This window comes from Podarcis liolepis (assembly GCF_965112155.1).
Source record: "Podarcis liolepis genome assembly, chromosome: 10".
In the NCBI taxonomy this organism is placed as follows: Eukaryota; Metazoa; Chordata; class Lepidosauria; order Squamata; family Lacertidae; genus Podarcis; species Podarcis liolepis.
Genome location: NC_139562.1, coordinates 72,105,950 through 72,126,491, shown reverse-complemented (window position 1 = coordinate 72,126,491; position 20,542 = coordinate 72,105,950). Strand labels below are relative to the sequence as shown.

Sequence of the window (20,542 nt, the reverse complement as noted above, 5' to 3'; positions counted from 1 at the left end):
CTCCTGCTGTGGCACTTGATTAAATAAAATAATGTATATGTCCAGATCAATATTGGGGTGTCACTGGAGAAGATATTAGCACAGCAGTATTACTACAAACACTGGAAATTTGTCCTGGCTCCTAAAACTCTTGTCCCAGCATTCTGTGTGATGTAGTTCACAAGTGCACACTCACAAAATAAATCACATGTCCTCACTGAGGTGTCAGGGTCAAGGACATAGGTTTGCTTCCATTTATACTATATAGTTTTCCCCTTCTTGGTGAGGATATAATCAACTCTAGAGAACAGAAAGATGCAGCAGCACCACCTGCTGACAAATGAATACACAGAGCTTGAAGCAGTTTACAATAAAGACAAATCTAAATAAATTATGAACAGACATATTATTATTATTATTATTATTATTATTAGCTATTTATATACCACCCTTTATTAAAAGATCCCAGGGTGGTGTACAACATTAAAAACACATTATAGAACATCAATGATAAAAATGATAAACTTGAATCAGTTACTTTAAGCCCAAGTACATGATATCTAGGGACGCGGGTGGTGCTGTGGTCTAAACCACAGAGCCTTGAGCTTGCCGATCGGAAGGTCGGTGGTTTGAATCCCCGCGACGGGGTGAGCTCCCATTGCTCGGTCCCTGCTCCTGCCCACCTAGCAGTTCGAAAGCACGTCAAAGTGCAAGTAGATGAACAGGTACCGCTCCAGCGGGAAGGTAAACGGCGTTTCCGTGCGCTGCTGCTCTGGTTTGCCAGAAGCGGCTTAGTCATGCTGGCCACATGACCCGGAAGCTGTACGCCGGCTCCCTCGGCCAGTAAAGCGAGATAAGCGCCGCAACCCCAGAGTCGTCCGCGACTGGACCTAATGGTCAGGTGTCCCTTTACCTTTTACATGATATCTATATCTAGATAACTAAGATTTAAGTTGTTTAGATCTTTAACTCCCAACCAATATAAAAAGCATGCTGTTCACACAACCACTGGCACAATCTCACTCTCACCATCAACTCACACAGCCACTGCAACCAATGGATGGCTTTAAAAGAGAAGTAGCCTTATCCTTCATTAATTTATCAGTCAATGGCTACTGGCCACAATGGCTATATTTTACCTCCACTGTTGGAGACATTATGCCTCTGAATACCAGTTGTTGCAGTTGGTGAGAGGGTTGTTGTGCTCAGGTTCTGTCTGTGGCCACTATGAGAACAGGACGCTGGATTAAATGGGAGTCTGGCCTAATCCAGCAGGGTTCATTCCCCACCTCATACACTACCTCCACCAATCAACCACTCGTACCCAAACCACTCACACTCAGCAACACTACGACCCACAAAGACTCACTCTGCACTCATATCCTTCCAAATGCTCCTGTCCGTAGTTGCTGGCTACCCAGTGTGGGTTACAGGGCTGTTTGTTCTCCTGGCTTCCCAAAACTGTGCTGCCACTTACTGAATCAGGAAGGCAGCAGCCATGCTCACAGCAACTGCAGGGAACCCCAAAATGGCACCCACTGAGGGAAGAAAGGGTGTGTGAAGAGCTACATCACAAACAAGGGGGGAATAAAGATCTACATTGGGAATAAGGGTGGGAGGAGACCAGCAGCAACACCTATTTGCCAGAAGGTCGCTGTAGAGGTGGTATTTGGGGGAGGGGGGCCATGGAGAAGGTACGTCTGGCCTCCAATGAGTGCACTGCACTGTTGCTGCCACTGCAGCAGTGGCAATGGCAGTAGCAGGCGATGCATTCCTTGGAGGCTGGATCTGCTGCCCCTGTGGAATCTGCTGCCTGAGGTGGGTCAACCCTGGGTGCTCAGCATAGTGGTGGCGCAGTGGTGGAGCCAATCCAATGCACTGTGCCAACATAGTGCTGAGCTCCCTGCTGCCTTGCCCCTTCACCTCTTGTGATGCAGCAGTGATGCTGAGAGAGCAACACAGCCTCACAAAGACCGCACTGCCATCGACTCCTGGTCCCTGTGATTGAGAGGAAGTTGAAACTATTGGGTATATCTTATTATTTTGTAACCTTTATCAAGATCTCCGGAAAGAGGACATTAATCTCTGGCAACAGTACATTAAGTCTTATAATAAATAAAAACGAGTAGCCTCGATGTGAATTGCATTATTTACGCAGCTTGGTTACTTGGGAGCAGAGGGTAAGATGTGCTGTGTTGAGAGTGTTAAGACTAGGATATGGTGGGCTGAGGTTCAGATCCCCACTACAAAGCTCACTGAATAACCTTGAAATAGTCACTGTTTCTCAAGTCAAGCTAGCAAAAATCTCAAGTCAAGCTAGCAAAAATCTACCATTTGCCTGATAATAAGTGTTGGAAATGTAAAGACACTGAAGGTACTTTCTATCACCTTTGGTGGACGTGCCCGAAGATTAAGGCTTTCTGGGAAATGATATATAATGAAATGAAAAAGGTACTTAAATGTACTTTTCCCAAGAAACCAGAGGCCTTCCTCTTGGGCATTGTCGGCCAATTGGTGCCAAAGAAAGATAGAATTTTTTTATGTATGCTACAGCAGCAGCAAGAATACTCATCGCAAAGTATTGGAAGACACAAGACCTACCCACTCTGGAAGAATGGCAGATGAAGGTGATAGACTACATGGGACTGGCTGAAATGACTGGCAGAATCAGTGACCAGGGGAAAGAGACGGCGGAAGAAGATTGGAAGAAATTTAAAATTTATCTTAAGAAACATTGTAAAATTAATGAATGCTAAAATGTTGAGGTTTTAGAAATACGGGGATTATGGCTGTAGAAGATTAAGTAAAAGAAAAAAAACAAGGTGAAAATTAGATAAATTCAAGGGTGAGGATTTGCTGAACAAATTTGGAAATTGGGATGCAGAAAGGAAAGGTACGGGGAAGTCGCTGAAGTAAGGTTTAGGGGGGGGGAAGATTTGAAATTATACATGTTTGTTTATGTGTTTGTTTGTTTGTTTGTTTGTTTGTATTGTTTTGTGTTTATATAAATTGTGAAAAACCAATAAAGAAAATTCAAAAAATAAATAAATGAAATAGTCACTGTTTCTCAGTCTAACAGGGTTATGAAACTTGTTTTGGTGGTGGAGGAGGAAGCATGTATGTTTCCTGAACTCTTTGAAATCACTGAGGGGAACTGTAAGCAATAGGAATGAGCGGATTTCCCTCATTCTGTGGGTTCATCCAGCTGTTCTGACTTGAAAGGTTTCAAATTTTGGAGCTGGTGTTTGCGAAGCTTGCCACAGTTTCCATCTGACTCTTTTCTCAGGCTATTGACATGCGTCAACAGTCCACAACTGAATACAAAATGCAATTACATGATAAATATTTTTGCACTTTGATTTAATCACTGTGAGTGTGAATTGACAATCCAAACTGAAAATGTGGCACGCAGTGACCAGGCAGTAGCCTGAACAAGGAAAGCCTGGGTATTGAATTTAAAAATGGAAAAATGGGGGGATTATTAATATGCTGATGCTGCTAAATAAATAAGAAAGGGGTAGTTTAGAACTCCAAAGTTTGGGATGCCCACATAAGCCTATAAGCCAGGGAGGTCCAGCCTTTCATACCAAGTGGCCCACAAGAGTACAGTCCACTGTTGTTGCACATGAAGGGAGAGTGAGGCAGGATCCTACAGCCCTCCTTCCCATAGCTGGGAAAGCATGAGCCAGGCTTGGAGGAGCAGGCAGGAGGAGTCATTGTGCCACCTTCCCAAAGCCACGCGTCTCACTTACCTGACTTTCGGAAGGCAACGCAAGGGCTTCGGGGGGTGGGGTCAAATGTTGCCCTCGCATGACCCTCCCATGTGCCAAGGCAGTATGTGAGCCGTGGGAAGGCAGTGTGAGGGCTGCGCACCAGGGGGGCATCAGATGTTGCCAAGGGCTGCCAAAAAGCCCTCAAGGGCTGCATGCAACCCTCAGGCCATGAGTTGGCTCCCCCTCCTATAAGCAGTCCCAAGAGCAACAGCACTCTTCCCTCTTGCAGTTTCCAGCACCTGTTGTTCAGAAACATGCTACTGTGGTTTGCGATTTGCAGAATTCAAAGCTAGTTTAATGAGCTCCTTTCATGGGGAGGAGAGACTCTTGCATTCTGGATATGCTTAATAACATACCCTCCAAATGTCCCAATTTTCCAGGGATGGTCCTGGTATTACTAAAGCCATCCCAGCTTCTGATTTTATCTGAGAATGTCCCTATTTCCCCCACCAGTGCTGCCGCCACTGAGCTGGGGCAGGAGAGGAGCCGGAGGTTGTTCTGAGAGGTGATGAGGGAGCATCCCTTGGCCTCTGCATGGCCTCTCCATGGCTGCTGCTGCTGCTGCAGGCCTTCTCCTCTGGGCAGCTTGCAGCAGCTGCTGGACAGCCAATGAGGAGGTCAAGACACTTCTGCTGCAGAGGCCCATCCCTGTGTGAAGTGCTGGCTCTGAGGGGCAAGTAGAGGGCAGGGCCTCCCTGGGCAGGAAGAAAGGGGGAGCAGAGCAGAGTGCAAGGAGTTTCGATTTTTTAAAAAAAGAATGCTTTGTTCGACCGCATCTAATTTTGCCCCTTTCTACAATTTATTTATTGGTGTGTGTTTTTCTTTTGTAAATCTACCAGAGAATAAAATAAAATAAAAATTAAGAGGTTTTTTTCAGGACAGTGGAGGGCATGTGTTGGTGGCACTCACCCTTCTTCTGATAGGGAATGATGTGAAGAGGCGCAAGGGACAGAAAATGGGGGGTCAAGGAGGGTCAGTTGGGAAGGAATGAGAAATGTCCCTATTTTCTTCTGAGGGATGTTGGAGGGTATGTCATAAGACCTGGCAGAATGCAAACTGTGTGGGCGCTGCCTATTTTAGAATAAAGCTGTGGGGCGGGGAGAAGAGAATGCATCTTGAAGGGTGTCAAAAGATAAATTCTTGTCTTTTCTCCGGAAAGTGTTGTGGGGAGAGTTGCAACATTGTTCTCATTATCTCAGAGGAAGAAGGGTAGCATTTGAAAGTCAAATAAATTGTATGGAGACAGATTCATTTAATTTTTTTTAAGTACCCATATTGCAGCTTAAGGCGTTGACTCCCCTGTCAAACGCACAATAGCAAGGGATGGGGAAAGTTTTAAGTTATGAACACTTGATTGAGACTAGATTGTCAGCAACAGAAAGGCTGCCGCCTCGGGGGCTGTTTACTCTTGTTCAAAGAGAAGAGGAGAGCTGCTGAATGCTCCTGCCTGCCTTTCAGAGTTGTGGGGGCAGGGCCAGGAGGCCAGGGGAGGTGACTGCCTCAGGTGGCAGGGTCCGCAGGGACAGCAGATCCCGGTGCAGACCTTTCGTCCTCCTTGTTCCTGAGGTAGATCTTCCCTCAGCCATTTTTCCTTGTAAGGAAGAGCACGGCTGGGTGGTTCGCTTCAGGTGCCAAAATGTACTGGGCCAGTCCTGGGCTGTGGGGAGAGAGGGACTGAGTCTGAAATTATGACAATTACAGAATGAATAAAAATATTGAAGCACTGTGTCTCAGGCTGTGTACATACCACACCTTTCATGTGGCTGGGATGTGGGTGGCGCTGTGGTCTATATCAATGAGTCTCTTGGGCCTGATGATTGTAAGGTCGGCGGTTAGAATCCACACAGTGGGGTGAGCTCCCGTTTTTCTGTCCCAGCTTCTGCCAACCTAGCAGTTTGAAAGCACACTGGTGCAAGTAGATAAATTAGGTACCTTTGCATCAGGAAGGTAAATGGAGTTCTCATTGTCATTTTAAATGCAAATTAGGCATGCTTACTATTAGCTGCCTCTCCTAAGACAATTTGAAGGGGAAGTGGAATGAAAGGAAGAAGGAGTCTTGGTACAAAAGTCCTTCTTCTGCCCATAGGAGCCAACTCCTGGGGACCAAGGGGTCTCTGCCCCCTAAAATATTTGAGGGGACTGCCCCCCCCAAAAAGTTAAGCCATTCAAATAGTGTGTGCACACCAGATCATGTGGTCGATTATGCGGGGTGGGGCTTGCCTTATAGTATCGTTTTTGAAGAAGTGCCCTTTCCCACAGCTAGTAGCCATTCTTTTTGACTGCGGGATCATGAGGTGAAGGAGAGGAAATTAGGAGGAGCTTTGGGGGGAGGGTGGAAAGAAAACCTTTGCTAAGTTTTACAGGCATACCCATCATTTGTAGTTGGTGAGCAGCATGTGCATCTGTTCCTGTCTTGGGTCAGGCTGTGCTGCTTCTCTTGACCTGCCGCCTTCTGTGACCAGTGAGGTCACACAGCCCTGCCAGTGCAGAAACCTTTGGAGAAAACCTTCCATTAGCCATTCTGCATTCATAAAAAGCTCAATTCATCTGTGTCTGGCTGGGGGGATTTTATTACTGGCATTATGGAGGCAGACTGGAGGAGGGCAAATGTTGTCCCTATTTTCAAAAAGGGGAAAAGAGAGGACCCAAATAATTACCGCCCAGTCAGTCTGACATCAATAGCAGGGAAGATTCTGGAACAGATCATTAAGCAAACAGTCTGTGAGCACCTAGAAAGGAATGCTGTGATCACCAATAGTCAGCATGGATTTCTGAAAAATAAGTCATGTCAGACTAACCTGATCTCGTTTTTTGACAGAATTACAAGCCTGGTAGATGAAGGGAACGCAGTGGATGTAGCCTACCTTGATTTCAGCAAGGCATTTGACAAGGTGCCCCATGATATTCTTGTAAAGAAGCTGGTAAAATGCGGTCTTGACTATGCTACCACTCAGTGGATTTGTAACTGGCTGACTGACCGAACCCAAAGGGTGCTCATCAATGGTTCCTCTTCATCCTGGAGAAGAGTGACTAGTGGGGTGCCACAGGGTTCTGTCTTGGGCCCAGTCTTATTCAACATCTTTATCAACGACTTGGATGATGGACTCAAGGGCATCCTGATCAAATTTGCAGATGACACCAAACTGGGAGGGGTGGCTAACACCCCAGAGGACAGGATCACACTTCAAAACGACCTTGACAGATTAGAGAACTGGGCAAAAACAAACAAGATGAATTTTAACAGGGAGAAATGTAAAGTATTGCACTTGGGCAAAAAAAATGAGAGGCACAAATACAAGATGGGTGACACCTGGCTTGAGAGCAGTACATGTGAAAAGGATCTAGGAGTCTTGGTTGACCACAAACTTGACATGAGCCAACAGTGTGACGTGGCAGCTAAAAAAGCCAATGCAATTCTGGGCTGCATCAATAGGAGTATAGCATCTAGATCAAGGGAAGTAATCGTGCCACTGTATTCTGCTCTGGTCAGACCACACCTGGAGTACTGTGTCTAGTTCTGGGCACCACAATTCAAGAAGGACACTGACAAACTGGAACGTGTCCAGAGGAGGGCAACCAAAATGGTCAAAGGCCTGGAAACGATGCCTTATGAGGAACGGCTAAGGGAGCTGGGCATGTTTAGCCTGGAGAAGAGGAGGTTAAGGGGTGATATGATAGCCATGTTCAAATATATCAAAGGATGTCACATAGAGGAGGGAGAAAGGTTGTTTTCTGCTGCTCCAGAGAAGCGGACACGGAGCAATGGATCCAAACTACAAGAAAGAAGATTCCACCTAAACATTAGGAAGAACTTCCTGACAGTAAGAGCTGTTCGACAGTGGAATTTGCTGCCAAGGAGTGTGGTGGAGTCTCCTACTTTGGAGGTCTTTAAGCAGAGGCTTGACAACCATATGTCAGGAGTGCTCTGATGGTGTTTCCTGCTTGGCAGGGGGTTGGACTCGATGGCCCTTGTGGTCTCTTCCAACTCTATGATTCTATGATTCTATGATTCTATGATTCTATGATTATCATCTACTCTTTGCTCTCAGCTGACGAGTGCATGTTGCAATGGTGTGCCCATAAAAATACTCAGGTAGATGGATTCTCCTGCTCCTCTGTAGCCTGCCAAAAGCGTATGACACTTCTCAGGCATTACACCTCCTGTCAGATAATTGCATCTCACTCTGAAGTAAGCCCAATCAAAATCGCCTTAGCCTTAATCGGTTTTATTGATCATTAAACCCCAGAGTCACCAGGTCTGTTGGATTTTAACAAGCGCCTCACAAGAGAGCACTTTCAATCAAAGCTAAATGACGACTTTCGGAAGAGTTTCAAAAGATTCTTGTTTTCTAGCTTTTGCTTCATTAAGCCTGTCAGCCTTCCGTATAGATGAGTTTTGTCAAGATATTAGAGTCCCACAGGGGCTCCAGTACAGCATTTGTCAGGCACCTGGTGCAGATTGCTGTAAAAATGTGGCTATCTGTGTGGCTTAGGCCTAGAGCTGCACTGGAGTAGATTTTCATGGCACTTTGGTTCCTGCAACAAAATACGTGCTTTCTACAGTATAGGTATTTATCAGATCAGTAGGCAAGTTGAGAAATTTGACCCAACCATAGGTGCCAACTTGCACCCCAGATTGCAGGAGGGAGGCGGAGTGTTGTGCATTGTGTGATGTTGTGATGTCACACGTGTATGACCCTGGGCTCCATGCTTGGTCTCCCAATGTGTGTGTGATGCTTCCCACCAGCACCACCAGCACCCTCTGCCCATGGACATGACCCAGACTGCTGCCACCGCCTGCCTGCCTCCCACCACCTTCCCTTCGCAACTAGGCCAAGGCTTCCACCTCCGCCGCAAGGCCTCCATTGAAGCCTGCTGCAGCCACAAAGAGAAGGGCAGCCCAGCTTCCAGAAGGATGTCTGCAGATGTGGTAGACCTCAACGGAGGCCTTGCAGTGGAGGTGGAGGCCTTTATGGGTGGTGGGTGGGTGGTGGGGGTCCTCTGCCACAGGCTGGGGGGCTGCTTCCCCTCTGTGGAGCCACCATGCTCCTGGCTTGTGCGATCAAACCCGAACACGAAACTGAACCCAAACAGTAACTGTAATCGTTACCCTAACCCTGACCTTGTTAACCCCAACCCCAACCCTAACTGTAACTCTAACCCTAACTCTAACTCTAACCCAGCCATAATCCTCAACCTGTGCCTTTTTTTTTTACAACACTTTGCCCCTTTTTGCAGGGTGTTTTTTTGTTTGTTTGTTTGTTATTGCTTCATTTTGTAGGTTTGGGTGCTTTCTTTGTTTCTTGCTGTGTTGCTTGATTTCACAGGTTTTTAATGGGCTTTTGTCTTTCTTTTGGTATTGTATCATCTTTATTAGTTTTTTTGCTTTCTGATGCATAGCTTTTTTTGTCAGTTCATAATAATTTTGCCTTTCCTTCAGTTTGCATTTGTTTGGTTTCTGGTAGTTCAGCTTCTTTGCGATGCATTTTTGCATTTCTGGTTTTTTTGGCTTGGTTTAGGGGGATTATCAAATCTCATAAAATGTAAGAAATACCACGAGAAACACAAAAACCAATAAATATTCCCAAAATGTAGCAATACCGGAAGAAACATGAAAAACAAGCCAGATCAAGGGAAAAGAAACAATTCACCAAAAACCCCAGAACCAATCAAAGTAAAAGAAGCAAAACAACAAAATGCAAGAAACAAGCAAAACCACCCTAAATTAAGCAAATCAGCAGAAACCAAAAGAAGCAGCAAAGCCACAAGAAACTGGAAACAAATATAAAAAGACAACCAGAAACCCAATAAGCAGGCAACTTGTGGGAGTCCAAAATCACTACAAACCCCAAAATTAACCAACACTTAGCATATTCATTTTCACTGGTTCTTGGGTTTCTGGTGAATGTGCCTCATTTGGGGTTCGTCTTCTGCTGGTTTCATTTCTTTTCCATTGGTTTGCCTTGTTTTTTGCACCTTTGCTTTATTGCTTCTTTTGAGAAGTTTTATTGTTTTTGCATTCTGGTGGTAATAGTCATTAGACATTTCTGGTAGCTTTGTTTCATTTTGGGTGGTTTTCCTTTTTTCTTGGGATTATCAAATCTTGTAAAAATGAATCACGCTGGTATGCTTTAGAATTGCTAGGCTGGCAGGAGCTGGGACAAAGCAACGGGAGCCCAAGAGGCTTAGTGGTTTAAACCAGAGTGCCACCTGCATCCCTAGATAAAGAGGTACTGTGGCGGCGGGAAGGTAAACTGCATTTCCATTCGCTCTGGCACTCATCACAGTGTTGCATGTGCCAGAAGTAGTTTACTCATGCTGGTCACATGACCCGGAAAAGCTGTCTGCAGACAAAGACCGGCTCTCTCAGCCTGAAAGCGGAGAGGAGTACCGCACTCCATAGTCAAATTTGACTGTACTTAACCATCCAGGAGTCCTTTACCTTTACTTAACATAAAAGGGCTGATTTATTTTACTTGCTCAGGCTGAGTTTATGTCTAGTCTGAATCACATACAAAAAATCATTGACAGTGAACAGCTAAACTAAGCTGACTTGAGGATTTTTGTTTGTTCGTTTTGTTTTTAAGCTGCTAGTTGAAGACCCCCCTCGGGGAGCCCTGGTATAGCATTTCATCTCCTAGATACCAAACTGGCCTTCTTCGTCATTACAAGAGAGATGAACTGGGGAAACACCATCATAATCTCTTAAGGATGATTCTCAAGTAAAGAAACCTTATGTAAGTCTTGTATGGGTTTCAAATGTTCCTGCCTTGTTAACTTTAACAATGCTTTATTTTTCTAGTTCTGACCTTTGTGATGAGACAACCACATCCACCTTCCTATCTAAGAATGGCTGCTTCAGACATTTGTCTTTCCTCAGGTGCCACTTTGCTGCTGCAGAGGCAAATTCCGATGGCCGTCTCCTTGCTCCTCACCCTGGTCTATCTCACCACCATCAGGCCGGCTGCTGTTGCCAAGGAAATGCTGCATAGGACATGTGAAGAAATACAGGCCTTGCAAGGAGTTCAAGATGCAAGAGCAGTTGCGGGGAGAGTTTTTTCTTACCCCATATCACCATTTGCTTTCCAAGGGAAAATAACTCACTACAAGGTAATGTAGCATTGCTGGCAATAATTCTGTCTGGTACCAGTCACAGTATTGAAATGGTTTTGTTCAGTTGTAAAATACGCTGCAGGAAAACAGCAGGGCATGGATGCCCTTTAAAGAGGGAAAGGGGAGTTATTTCTCCCTGTATGGGTATACCACAGGAACACCTATATTTTTGGTCAACCTGTTGGTTATGCACAGTGAATTAGTATTGTTCTAATTAATTCAGTGGTTGTATGACTTGTGTCAATAACACCAATGTAGTTTTTATGAGGAATAAATACAAAATTATAACAACTGCTTCTAAAATATGCAGCTTTTTAGCAATTAACAGCATGATTCTTATCTCACGAATGCATACTTGGAAATAAAGCCCACAGTGTTCCCTGAGGCTCGCTTCCTTATAAGTATCTTAATTATATCTAAGAGTGCTCCTTTACATCTTGCTGAGAAACTTGCACTCCCGTGTGTAAAATCTGAAATGGCAGCCCTGCAACACAGGTTGCTTCAGGTGAGTTGTCTAAACAACCACATCTTAAGGTGGAACTAGATGTGGTAACTCTGACTTCTGATGAGGAAGCACCTGACTTCTGCTGGTGCGCTTTTTAAACAAAACTGGTAGAGTTTGAAAACTGTAAAATGGTGGGGGAAACGTTTGAAATCAACTCATATTCTTCCCTTTATGACTATTTGATGGTCTGCTCACAATACATCTAGTTTGGCTGTGAAAAATCTAACTTCTAGTTGTTCAGAGTATTTTGGGGACTGGGCAATCTTCCTTTGTTCTAGAAATTGCTTGTTATTGACCAGAATGACTGGTAGGTGTTTCCTGAATGGGAGCTAATGAGTAGGAAATAGCTGGCTGTGAAAGACCAGTATTAGTTGTCCTGCTGTAGTGTGAAAATCAGGATTCGCCCATCACCATCCACTGTTCGGACAGTCATCTGCAGGTCCATACACCAGGCAAATTAAGAGAGTACCCAATATATATATATATATATATACATTTTACGAATCTGAAACAAACAGCCCTGTTGCATCTAATATGATGATTGTGGAAACAATATATTTTTTATTATTCATTATTTTGATTATACTACATTCCATCTCCTGTGCCCACATCTTTTTTATAATTAAACAGGTTACTCTGGCTAGTGGTTCAGCTTTACCAATGTGGCTGGAATATAACCCTAACACAAATACTCTTCAAGGACTGCCAATGGTGGAGGAGAGTGGAGAATACCATCTAACTATATTTGCATATGGAGAGCCTTGTGGCTGGAAAACACCAACAGCTGGTGCAAACTTTGCAATTCATGTTCACAACAATGCTCTTGTCCATGAAAAGGACGTGGTCACAGACCAACAGCATAACAGGTAAGTTGCAGTGATTTCCAAAAAGGAATGCATTTGATTAAATTGATCATTATTTCATTTATTCTGAACTATGTGCAAGTGTGTGTGTGTGTAACATATTCAGAACAAAGCTGGAAAAAGACACAAGTTGGATTCAAGGTTCCATCAGCAAAACACGGCCCTCTTAGGTCTCATCTCCTCCTTCTCCCTGCAGCCCCCTATACCTGCCATCTGCTCTGGAAGGTTGGGGGACCCTCTGAAAGAGTGAGAAGCAGCACAGATGACTGCAGAAAACCAGGGGGGGAATAAATCACCTCCCTTCACTTCTGTTCAGAGAACCTCTGCTAGTTCCAAGCCCTTTCCTCAAACAGAAAGACACATTTCATATAGTTATTAAATAACATTAGAGATAAAATAAGTGCCCTTGGCATCCCTTAGAATAACTGCCAGGGGGTGAAAAGCACTCTGCCAGCTGACTAGGAGTGCCTTTTCCAGCTTGGGTTGTTTGTGGACCAGGATAACTTGACCACAGTAGTCCCGGCACTGGTAACTTCAGGTTTAGATTACTGCAATGCAGTAATTACTGCAATGGGGCTTCTCTTGAAATTGGTTCAGAAACTGCAGTCAGTGCAGAGTGCTGAAACACAACTGCTGCAGGAATAAGACAAGAGCATATTTACACCTCTGCACAAAGGTCTGCACTGGCTGCTGACCTGTTCCCGGCCCAAGTTCAGGGTTTTTCTATTGGTGCCTAAAGCCTTTAACAGCTTGGGGACAGTTTGCTCAAATGATTCCCTTGCCCTTTATGTACCGACTCAACCACTTTGATCTACAGAGCTTGCATTATTACAAGTGCGTATAATAATCATTCCACAGTTGTAAGGAGTCAGTTTTTCAGTATGACAGCACCTATGCCTAATAACTCCCTTCCTATTAACATTAGGCAGGGACCCTCACTATATTAATTTAGACACCCACTACAAACTTTATTTCAACAAGCTTATTCAGATAGATAATCTACCATTCAATTTTACATTTCGCTGACTTGATCTGCATATTTTGCTTTATGTATACTGTACTGTTCAGAGATTTGTTATTATGCTGTTTATATGTTTTTTTTCTAAATAAGTAAGATAACCCTTTTTAACACCAAATTATTTTAACAGCACATGTTTTGGGGCTTTCAGTATCTGTTCTGCAGCACTGTGTGAAAGGGGAATGTCGGTCACCTTTGCTGAGATTATAATTCATACAGAAAATTATTTAGAAATTCACAAGCGACTCGATCTAGTTTGCACCATGGCAGACTATCTCCATTTGCATCCCTCCTCATTGACACTTACTTCCTTTGAAAGCCCATTTAATAAACACCTTTGGAATCTAACCATATTAGCTGAAGACATTCAATACCTCAACACTATGAAAAAGCATTGTGTTGGAATCCACTGGCCAGTTGGGTTTGGAGTGTTCACTATGCTTTATGAATTAGTACAAATTCTACAACACAATGTGGTGTCAAACCATCTCTCACAGCTGCTGGGGTATGAAATTGCTGGCTGGAGAATACTTAAAAAAGAAGGCAATGGAAAAAATCATTTAGGAAAGCGGCAGAGGAGGCAATTAATGGCCACCCCTGGACTCGTACTGAGACCAACCAAAATAGAGTCTTTAACAATTTTGTCAACTACTATGGTATACACACAGTCTGCTATAATACCTAGTGAAAGTTCATCACTTTTGTATGAAGCTGTAAAAGAAGTTATCCCCACTTACATGGATGCCTTAGGTTCCATGGACATTCAAATGTTACTGAATGGTCAGATTAGAACACAAGTATCTGGCTTTTTCCAGTCGCTTTCTTCTGAACTTTCACCTTCTCTGGTATCACCATCAACAGAATTTGAGGGTAAAGTGGCTTCCAGAACACCAACAATATTGGAGGAACTACAGTCTCAAGTGCCACAACAAAATGTGTATTCTGTGCCTAAAAAATCCAAGCCAAAGCACAGTTCCACACTCTATTTTTTAGATTTTTCTGTGCCAATGAGTAAAACCCAGATCTCAGTACCTGCTCACAACATGGAAACTTCAGTTTCACCAGACGTAACTGCTTCTAGAACAGCATCTCTAGCATACTCAGAGGAATTAACAAGAAGTCTCGATTACACAGGCCCATATGTACAGCTAACAGCATCTGGATTACTATCTAAAGACACCATATATGTTGCAAATCTTCCTCCACCATCCATATCAACACTGATGAATTTAAGAGCATCATCTAGAGTCCTATTTTCCAATGTTGTAGTTTCTTTGCTCTCATCAGATGGTAGCTACGAGATTCAAGACCTACTCAGCAACAACAAACATGCTTCAGAGTCATTTATGTCTTTACCACAAACTACAACGCTGATTGATGTGCCCAGCAGGAATATAGGCTTCAGTTTGATTGGTATTACATCACTAGGCATAAGTGGTGCTTCCGTCCACAAATTTAGACTGCCGGTCAACACAAGTCCGTCTCAGTTATATTACAGTAACAATGCTTCAGCTTTGGCAATGCATAGCAGTCAGCAATTCAGGATATCCTCATTTGTCCATTCACTAGAATTTGGATTTCTATCAAGAACAAGCAACACTCCAGCAATGGCTCCCTCTTTATCATTATCAACACCAGCAGAATTCCCTGTATCATTTGGACATAGTAATATGATACCAATGGGGGAAAATTTGTCTGAAAGGACACAGGTTAGCCAACAGGTAATTAAAATATATACACTGGCATCAGAGTCTTTTATGACTGTTCCAGAGACAGGCAAACTTTTAATTTCAAAAACCAAACTATTAGCTCCTACCACATCCCAGATGGACGCTCTCCTGTGGGAAACACAACATTTAATTTATGATGCATTATCCAGTGCTTCAGTTTCAAGCAGCAGATTCCATGAAGGTGACCCATCTTATAAAATGAGCCAATCATCAGAGCGTTATTCTTATGATGCTTTGCTGCCTACCTGGTCTACAGAATTTGCTGGCACCCCCAAGTTATCTTTTTCTACAGGTGAAATTGGCTCTTATGACAGCAATGCTGTTAGAACTCACAAGCCATGCTTTGATGCTTTACAACTAGACACAAGTGATCTAAGCTTGGATAGCTCATTTGGAACCAAAATTAACTTCCAAATTACCAGGGACTTAACTTTAGAACTGTTGGAAAAGTCAACTATTACTTCCAATAAAGATATGTCCAAACAAACTGGATTCTATGTCACTACTTTATACCAAGGTAAGCTATTAATATTGGTGCGTCAAATTTTGATCCAATGTGAGTAACTCACACCAGGTTTCATTAGCATTGTTACTACTGCTACAACCTCAATTTATGTATATACCTCCTTTTGACCAAAAGCCCTCCCCCCCCCCATGACTAGCATAATAAAAGAACAAAATGTACAGTATAGTTTAATAAGTAAGCAAAAGACAATAAGCAAGCAAAATAATATGGCAGCCAAATAATATGACCATATAGAAGGGCAGTAAGAAGGAATAATTCCCAAGCTAAAGGGTTAAAAGGTACTTAGCTAAAAGGAACATTCTAGACTTAAAACTCTAGACAATGAGAAATATTCAGAAATGTGCCCTAGTTCAAAGAATTAAGGGGCACTCACAACAGCTCCCATTCTAACTAATTTTCAGGGGTTTGGCCCAAATAACCTTAGTAATTAACAGTTGTCCAATAACTTTTTAAACACAAAAAAAATTAGGAATACTAGCAATATTAACAGTTGCCACAAAAAGGAGTAAGAGACCCACACCCCACCCCATGCTTTTTAGGTGAGTAAAGTCTCCCAAGAGCTTAGGATAAATAAGGCGCAACTCTTGCCTTTGGGCCAACACAAGGTGAGGCTTCTCTCTCACACAGCAGCTGATTAGTCTCCATGTGTGGTACAAATGGGACCATTCCTCCTCAGCTGCTACACCTCAGGCCTTTCAGGGGGAATAGCTGTCAAGATGACACATAACACATAGGTTTACACACAGAGATGTTTGGAGGTTTCATGACTAACGGCTGTTTTTGACACTGAAGCTATTTTTTACCAGTTTAATGTGATTTTTAATTATGTTTAAATTGTTTTCATGGTTTTATTAAGTGTGTGCTTAATGCCCTGGCATTCAGACAAGGTGAGGAGCAGTAAATAGGTACACATCCATTCTCACGTCACCTCAGATGTTAGCAAGTCACTCCCCATCTGTTGTATACTTTCAAATTATTTTACCCATTTCATGGCGCATTTGAACTTGTGGCAGCATTACTGTAATAAAACCAATTACCTTGAGTAAGCAAAAGCTTTCTTCTCTCAGTTCAAGTGAAATGCTTAGTTATGTTTGTTTCACATTTCTGTCAACTGTCTGTAGTCAGTTTACAATTCAGTCATACGCTGAACTAACAGGGCAGCAATCTTTTCATATATTCCACATGTATTCCCCCCCAGTCCCCCACCTTCTCCATAATTTGCATTTTTTGGTAGGGGCTAGAATGATGATATTGTACAACAGTGTAAAGGGTGCAATGTGTGTTGAGCAGTGAGAAGCGGTTTGGAAACAAGGAAGCATGGAAGATTGTCACAAAACTCCTATAATTGTTATGTTTTGTGAGTCTTTGGGCTTTAGTGGCCCTTAAACACCAAACAATCATCCAACCCCTCCCTCAAGCACAGCACCCAGGTGTCTGTCCCGTGATATGTGTAGGGATCCTAGTGAGAAGACTTCCTTCAAGGGAGAGTAAGGCTGCACACACACCTATGTTTTAAAACACATGGCTCCCCCCCCAAAGAATCCTGGGAACTGTAGTTTACCCCTCACAGAGCTACAATTCCCAGAATCCTTAAGAAATTAGCTCCCAGGTTTCTTTGAGAGGACGTCATATACTTCAAACATCACCTACTTTGCCTCTGTCTTCACTCAAAAGGAAAGCGATGCCCAACCTGGTGATAATAGGGAACTTTAAATGAATTCAAATCTCCAGGGCTGCATCCAAGGGTACTAAAGGAGTTGTGGATGTAACCTCAGTGCCTTTGTCTATGGTCTTTGATAAATCTTGGAGAACAGGAGAGGTCCCTGCAGATTGGAGACAGGCAAATGTTGTCACCATCTTCGAAAATGTAACTACCGACTGGTGAACTTGACCAGGAAAGGTCCTAGAATAGATAATTCAACAGTCGGTCTGTAATCATTTAGAAAAGGATGCTGTGATTACTAAGACCCAGCATGGGTTTCTCAAAAATAACTCACATCTTAAGGCAGCCCTGTTCAGGGAAGTTTTTAACGTGTGATATTTTAGTGTATTTTTTGTTTCTATGGAAGCTGCCCAGAGTGGCTGGGGAGGCCCAGCCAGATGGGCGGGGTATAAATAATAAATTATTATTATTATTATTATTATTATTATTATTATTATTATTACTACTACTACTACTACTACTACTACTACTACTCATGCCAGACCAATCTGATTTCTTTTTTTGATGGAATTACAAACTTGGTAGATATGGGGAATGCCGTGACTTCAGTAAGGCTTTTGGCAATGTCCTCCACAATATTCTCATGAGGAAACTGGTAAAATGTGGGTTGAAGTATTAGGTGGATTTTAGCTGGTTGACTGACCAAACACAAAAAGTACTCATTAATGGTTCCTCGTCATCCTGGGGGAAAGTTACAAGGGGGTGCCACAGGGTTCTGTCCTGGGCCCATTGTTCAACATATTTACTTGGATGAAGAAACTGAGGCGATGCTAATCAAATTTGCAGATGACAAAAACTGGGAAGGGTAGCTAATGCAGCAAAAGACAGAATCAAAATTCAAAATGACCTTAACAGACTGGAGAATTGGGCACAAGCTAACAATAGGGACAAATGTCAGGTTCTGCACTTAGGCAGGAAGAACCAGATGAACAAATATAGGGTGGGGGACACCTGGCTTACTAGCAGTACATGTAAAAAGGATCTAGGGACCTTGGTGGACCACAAACTTGAGTCAACAGTGTGATGCAGCAGCAAAAAAAAGTGAATGCTATTATAGGCTGCATCAACAAAAGTATAGTGTCCACATCAGGGGAAGTCATAGTACCTTTCTGCCTTGGTCAGACCACACCTGGAATATTGTGTCCAGTTCTCGATATCTCAGTTTAAGAAGGATGTTGAGAAGCTGGAACATGTGCAGAAGAGGGCAACTAGTATAATCAAGGGTCCAGAAGCCAAGCATTATGAGGAGCTGGGTGTGTTTAGCCTGGAAAAGAGGAGACTGAGGGGAGATAAGATAGCCACCTTCAAATATCTAAAGGACTGTCACATGGAAGAAGCTTGTTTTCTCCTGCTCTGGAGCGTAGGACTTGACCCAATGGCTTCAAGTTACAAGAAAGGAGATTCTAACTAAAAATCAGGAAGAACTTCCTGACAATAAGAGCTGCTGAACAGTAGAACAGTCTCCCTCAGGAGGTGGTGGACTCTCCTTCCTTGAAGGTTTTAAAGCAGAGGCTGGATGGCCACCTGTCATGGATGCTTTAGCTGAGATTCCTGCACTGCAGGGGGTTGGACTAGATGACCCTTGAGTCCCGTCCAACTCTAAGATTCTATAATTCTATGGTGTGGATGCAGCAGAATTGAACTGGCCAGAATTACACCTGGGATGATCTACCTGAAGCAAGAGGCCAGCTGTCTTAGTGGGGGTGAGACACTAGGGCCTATCTCAGAAAAATTCTGTGAGATAAATTGACATAAACATTTTACAAATTCCTCTTGTCATTTTTTGTCAGACTTCTGAAAACTTGGTTTTTATATTTCCTCTCTGTTACCTTCACTCCTATGTAGGTCCAATAAACACCTCCCCAAGAGTTGTTAATGCCATTAAGTGGATAACAGCAACAATTGGACACAATTTTTCCTTTTCAGTACCTCCAGACACATTTTATGACCAGGAAGATGGAGATACAACCCAGCTGACCCTTGAAATAAACCCAGCCGATGGTTCACCAACAGGTTCGGAAAGCTGGTTGCAGTTTAATTCAGATTATCAAACCATGTATGGTTACCCACTTGATCACGATTTTCAGTATTCACCTCAGGAATTTTTACTCTTTGCCACCGATTCAGGAGGGCTGAAGACATCTGATACCCTCACAATTGTACTACTCAGGCCAACCGCTATCCCATGTCATACTTATACCATAAGAACAAAAAATAGTTACCACTCCTTTCTGAGAGACAGGGATAGAGTTAACTTGTTTTTTGAGAAGCTTTCCAAGTATTTGATTTCTGGCTGTCCTGGCAATATGACACTGCTTGATCTCAAACCCGGGTCCACTGTGATCACCTGGTACAACAGCTGTTTCTGCACAAGGGCCAGTGGATGTGCAAGGGATGAAATCCAGGGTGTGCTGAGGAAACTAAGGGTACCTGGTGGAAATATAAATCCACATTTTGTTGAGGCAATGTTGCCAGCCTACAAAATTGATCGAATTGAAGAAGTTGCTTTTGGTGGAATCTGCTCACCAATCACAAAACCAGTGAATGAATCCCTGATATCAAACAGCACCTTGGCTACATTTGACAACCATTGCTGGATAAGAAACCTTTTTACTTCCTTGTTAATAAGTGTATGCATTACAATTATAGTGATTCTGACAGTTGCCTTCCACTGCTGTAGACATCCCAAGAAAACAACTGGATTACAATCTACAACATCTCATGGAAGACCCTTCTTCAGCTACATTGATTTGGAAATGGATATGCTGAAATCCCGGAAGTCACCAATGCTTGAACAAGAGAGCCCGCCATCAGCTCAGTTATGGTTGCCTGTTCCAACACCTTCCCCTCAGCATATCTACAGAACAAACAGAAATCTTGTTGCCTCAGGTCTACCTCCACCACCAAAATACAGACTACCACCATTTTATGGAATGCAAGAACCTAGTGAGACTCACCAGGATACTAGTCCCAGAAGGTATTATCCCAAAGCTAGCCTATACTGAGAATGCTATTCTGGGAGGGGCAGATTTTTTTCATTCTTATACAGAATTATATAGGAATTATTAATGGTGATACATTAATAAGGAAGCTAAAGAAATGCCAAGTACAACAGATTTAGATACAAAATCCTACGACATAAGGCAATGTGTTTATTGTAAACACAAATATCTGCCATGTACAAAAAGCCTAGAAAAAACACAAGCTGCTTTTTCACGGGCAAGGACACCAATAACAATGAGAAACACCACCACTTCCACCTGCTTTATCTCTTTTATACTCCCTGGGACAATAAAACAGTATTCCCAGTGG

At 43.1% G+C, this 20,542-nt stretch overlaps 1 protein-coding gene across 1 annotated transcript; it reads left to right on the top strand.

Annotated features, from left to right (window-relative positions):
- Positions 1-10,432: 10,432 nt before the first annotated feature.
- Positions 10,433-20,542, top strand: LOC310688006 (uncharacterized protein). Its single transcript, XM_083463938.1, is given in 6 exon segments — positions 10,433-10,550; positions 10,552-10,590; positions 10,592-10,862; positions 12,001-12,236; positions 13,403-15,498; positions 19,076-20,542. Coding segments are annotated over 6 exon segments (3,852 nt in total). The 5' UTR covers positions 10,433-10,500; the 3' UTR covers positions 20,236-20,542.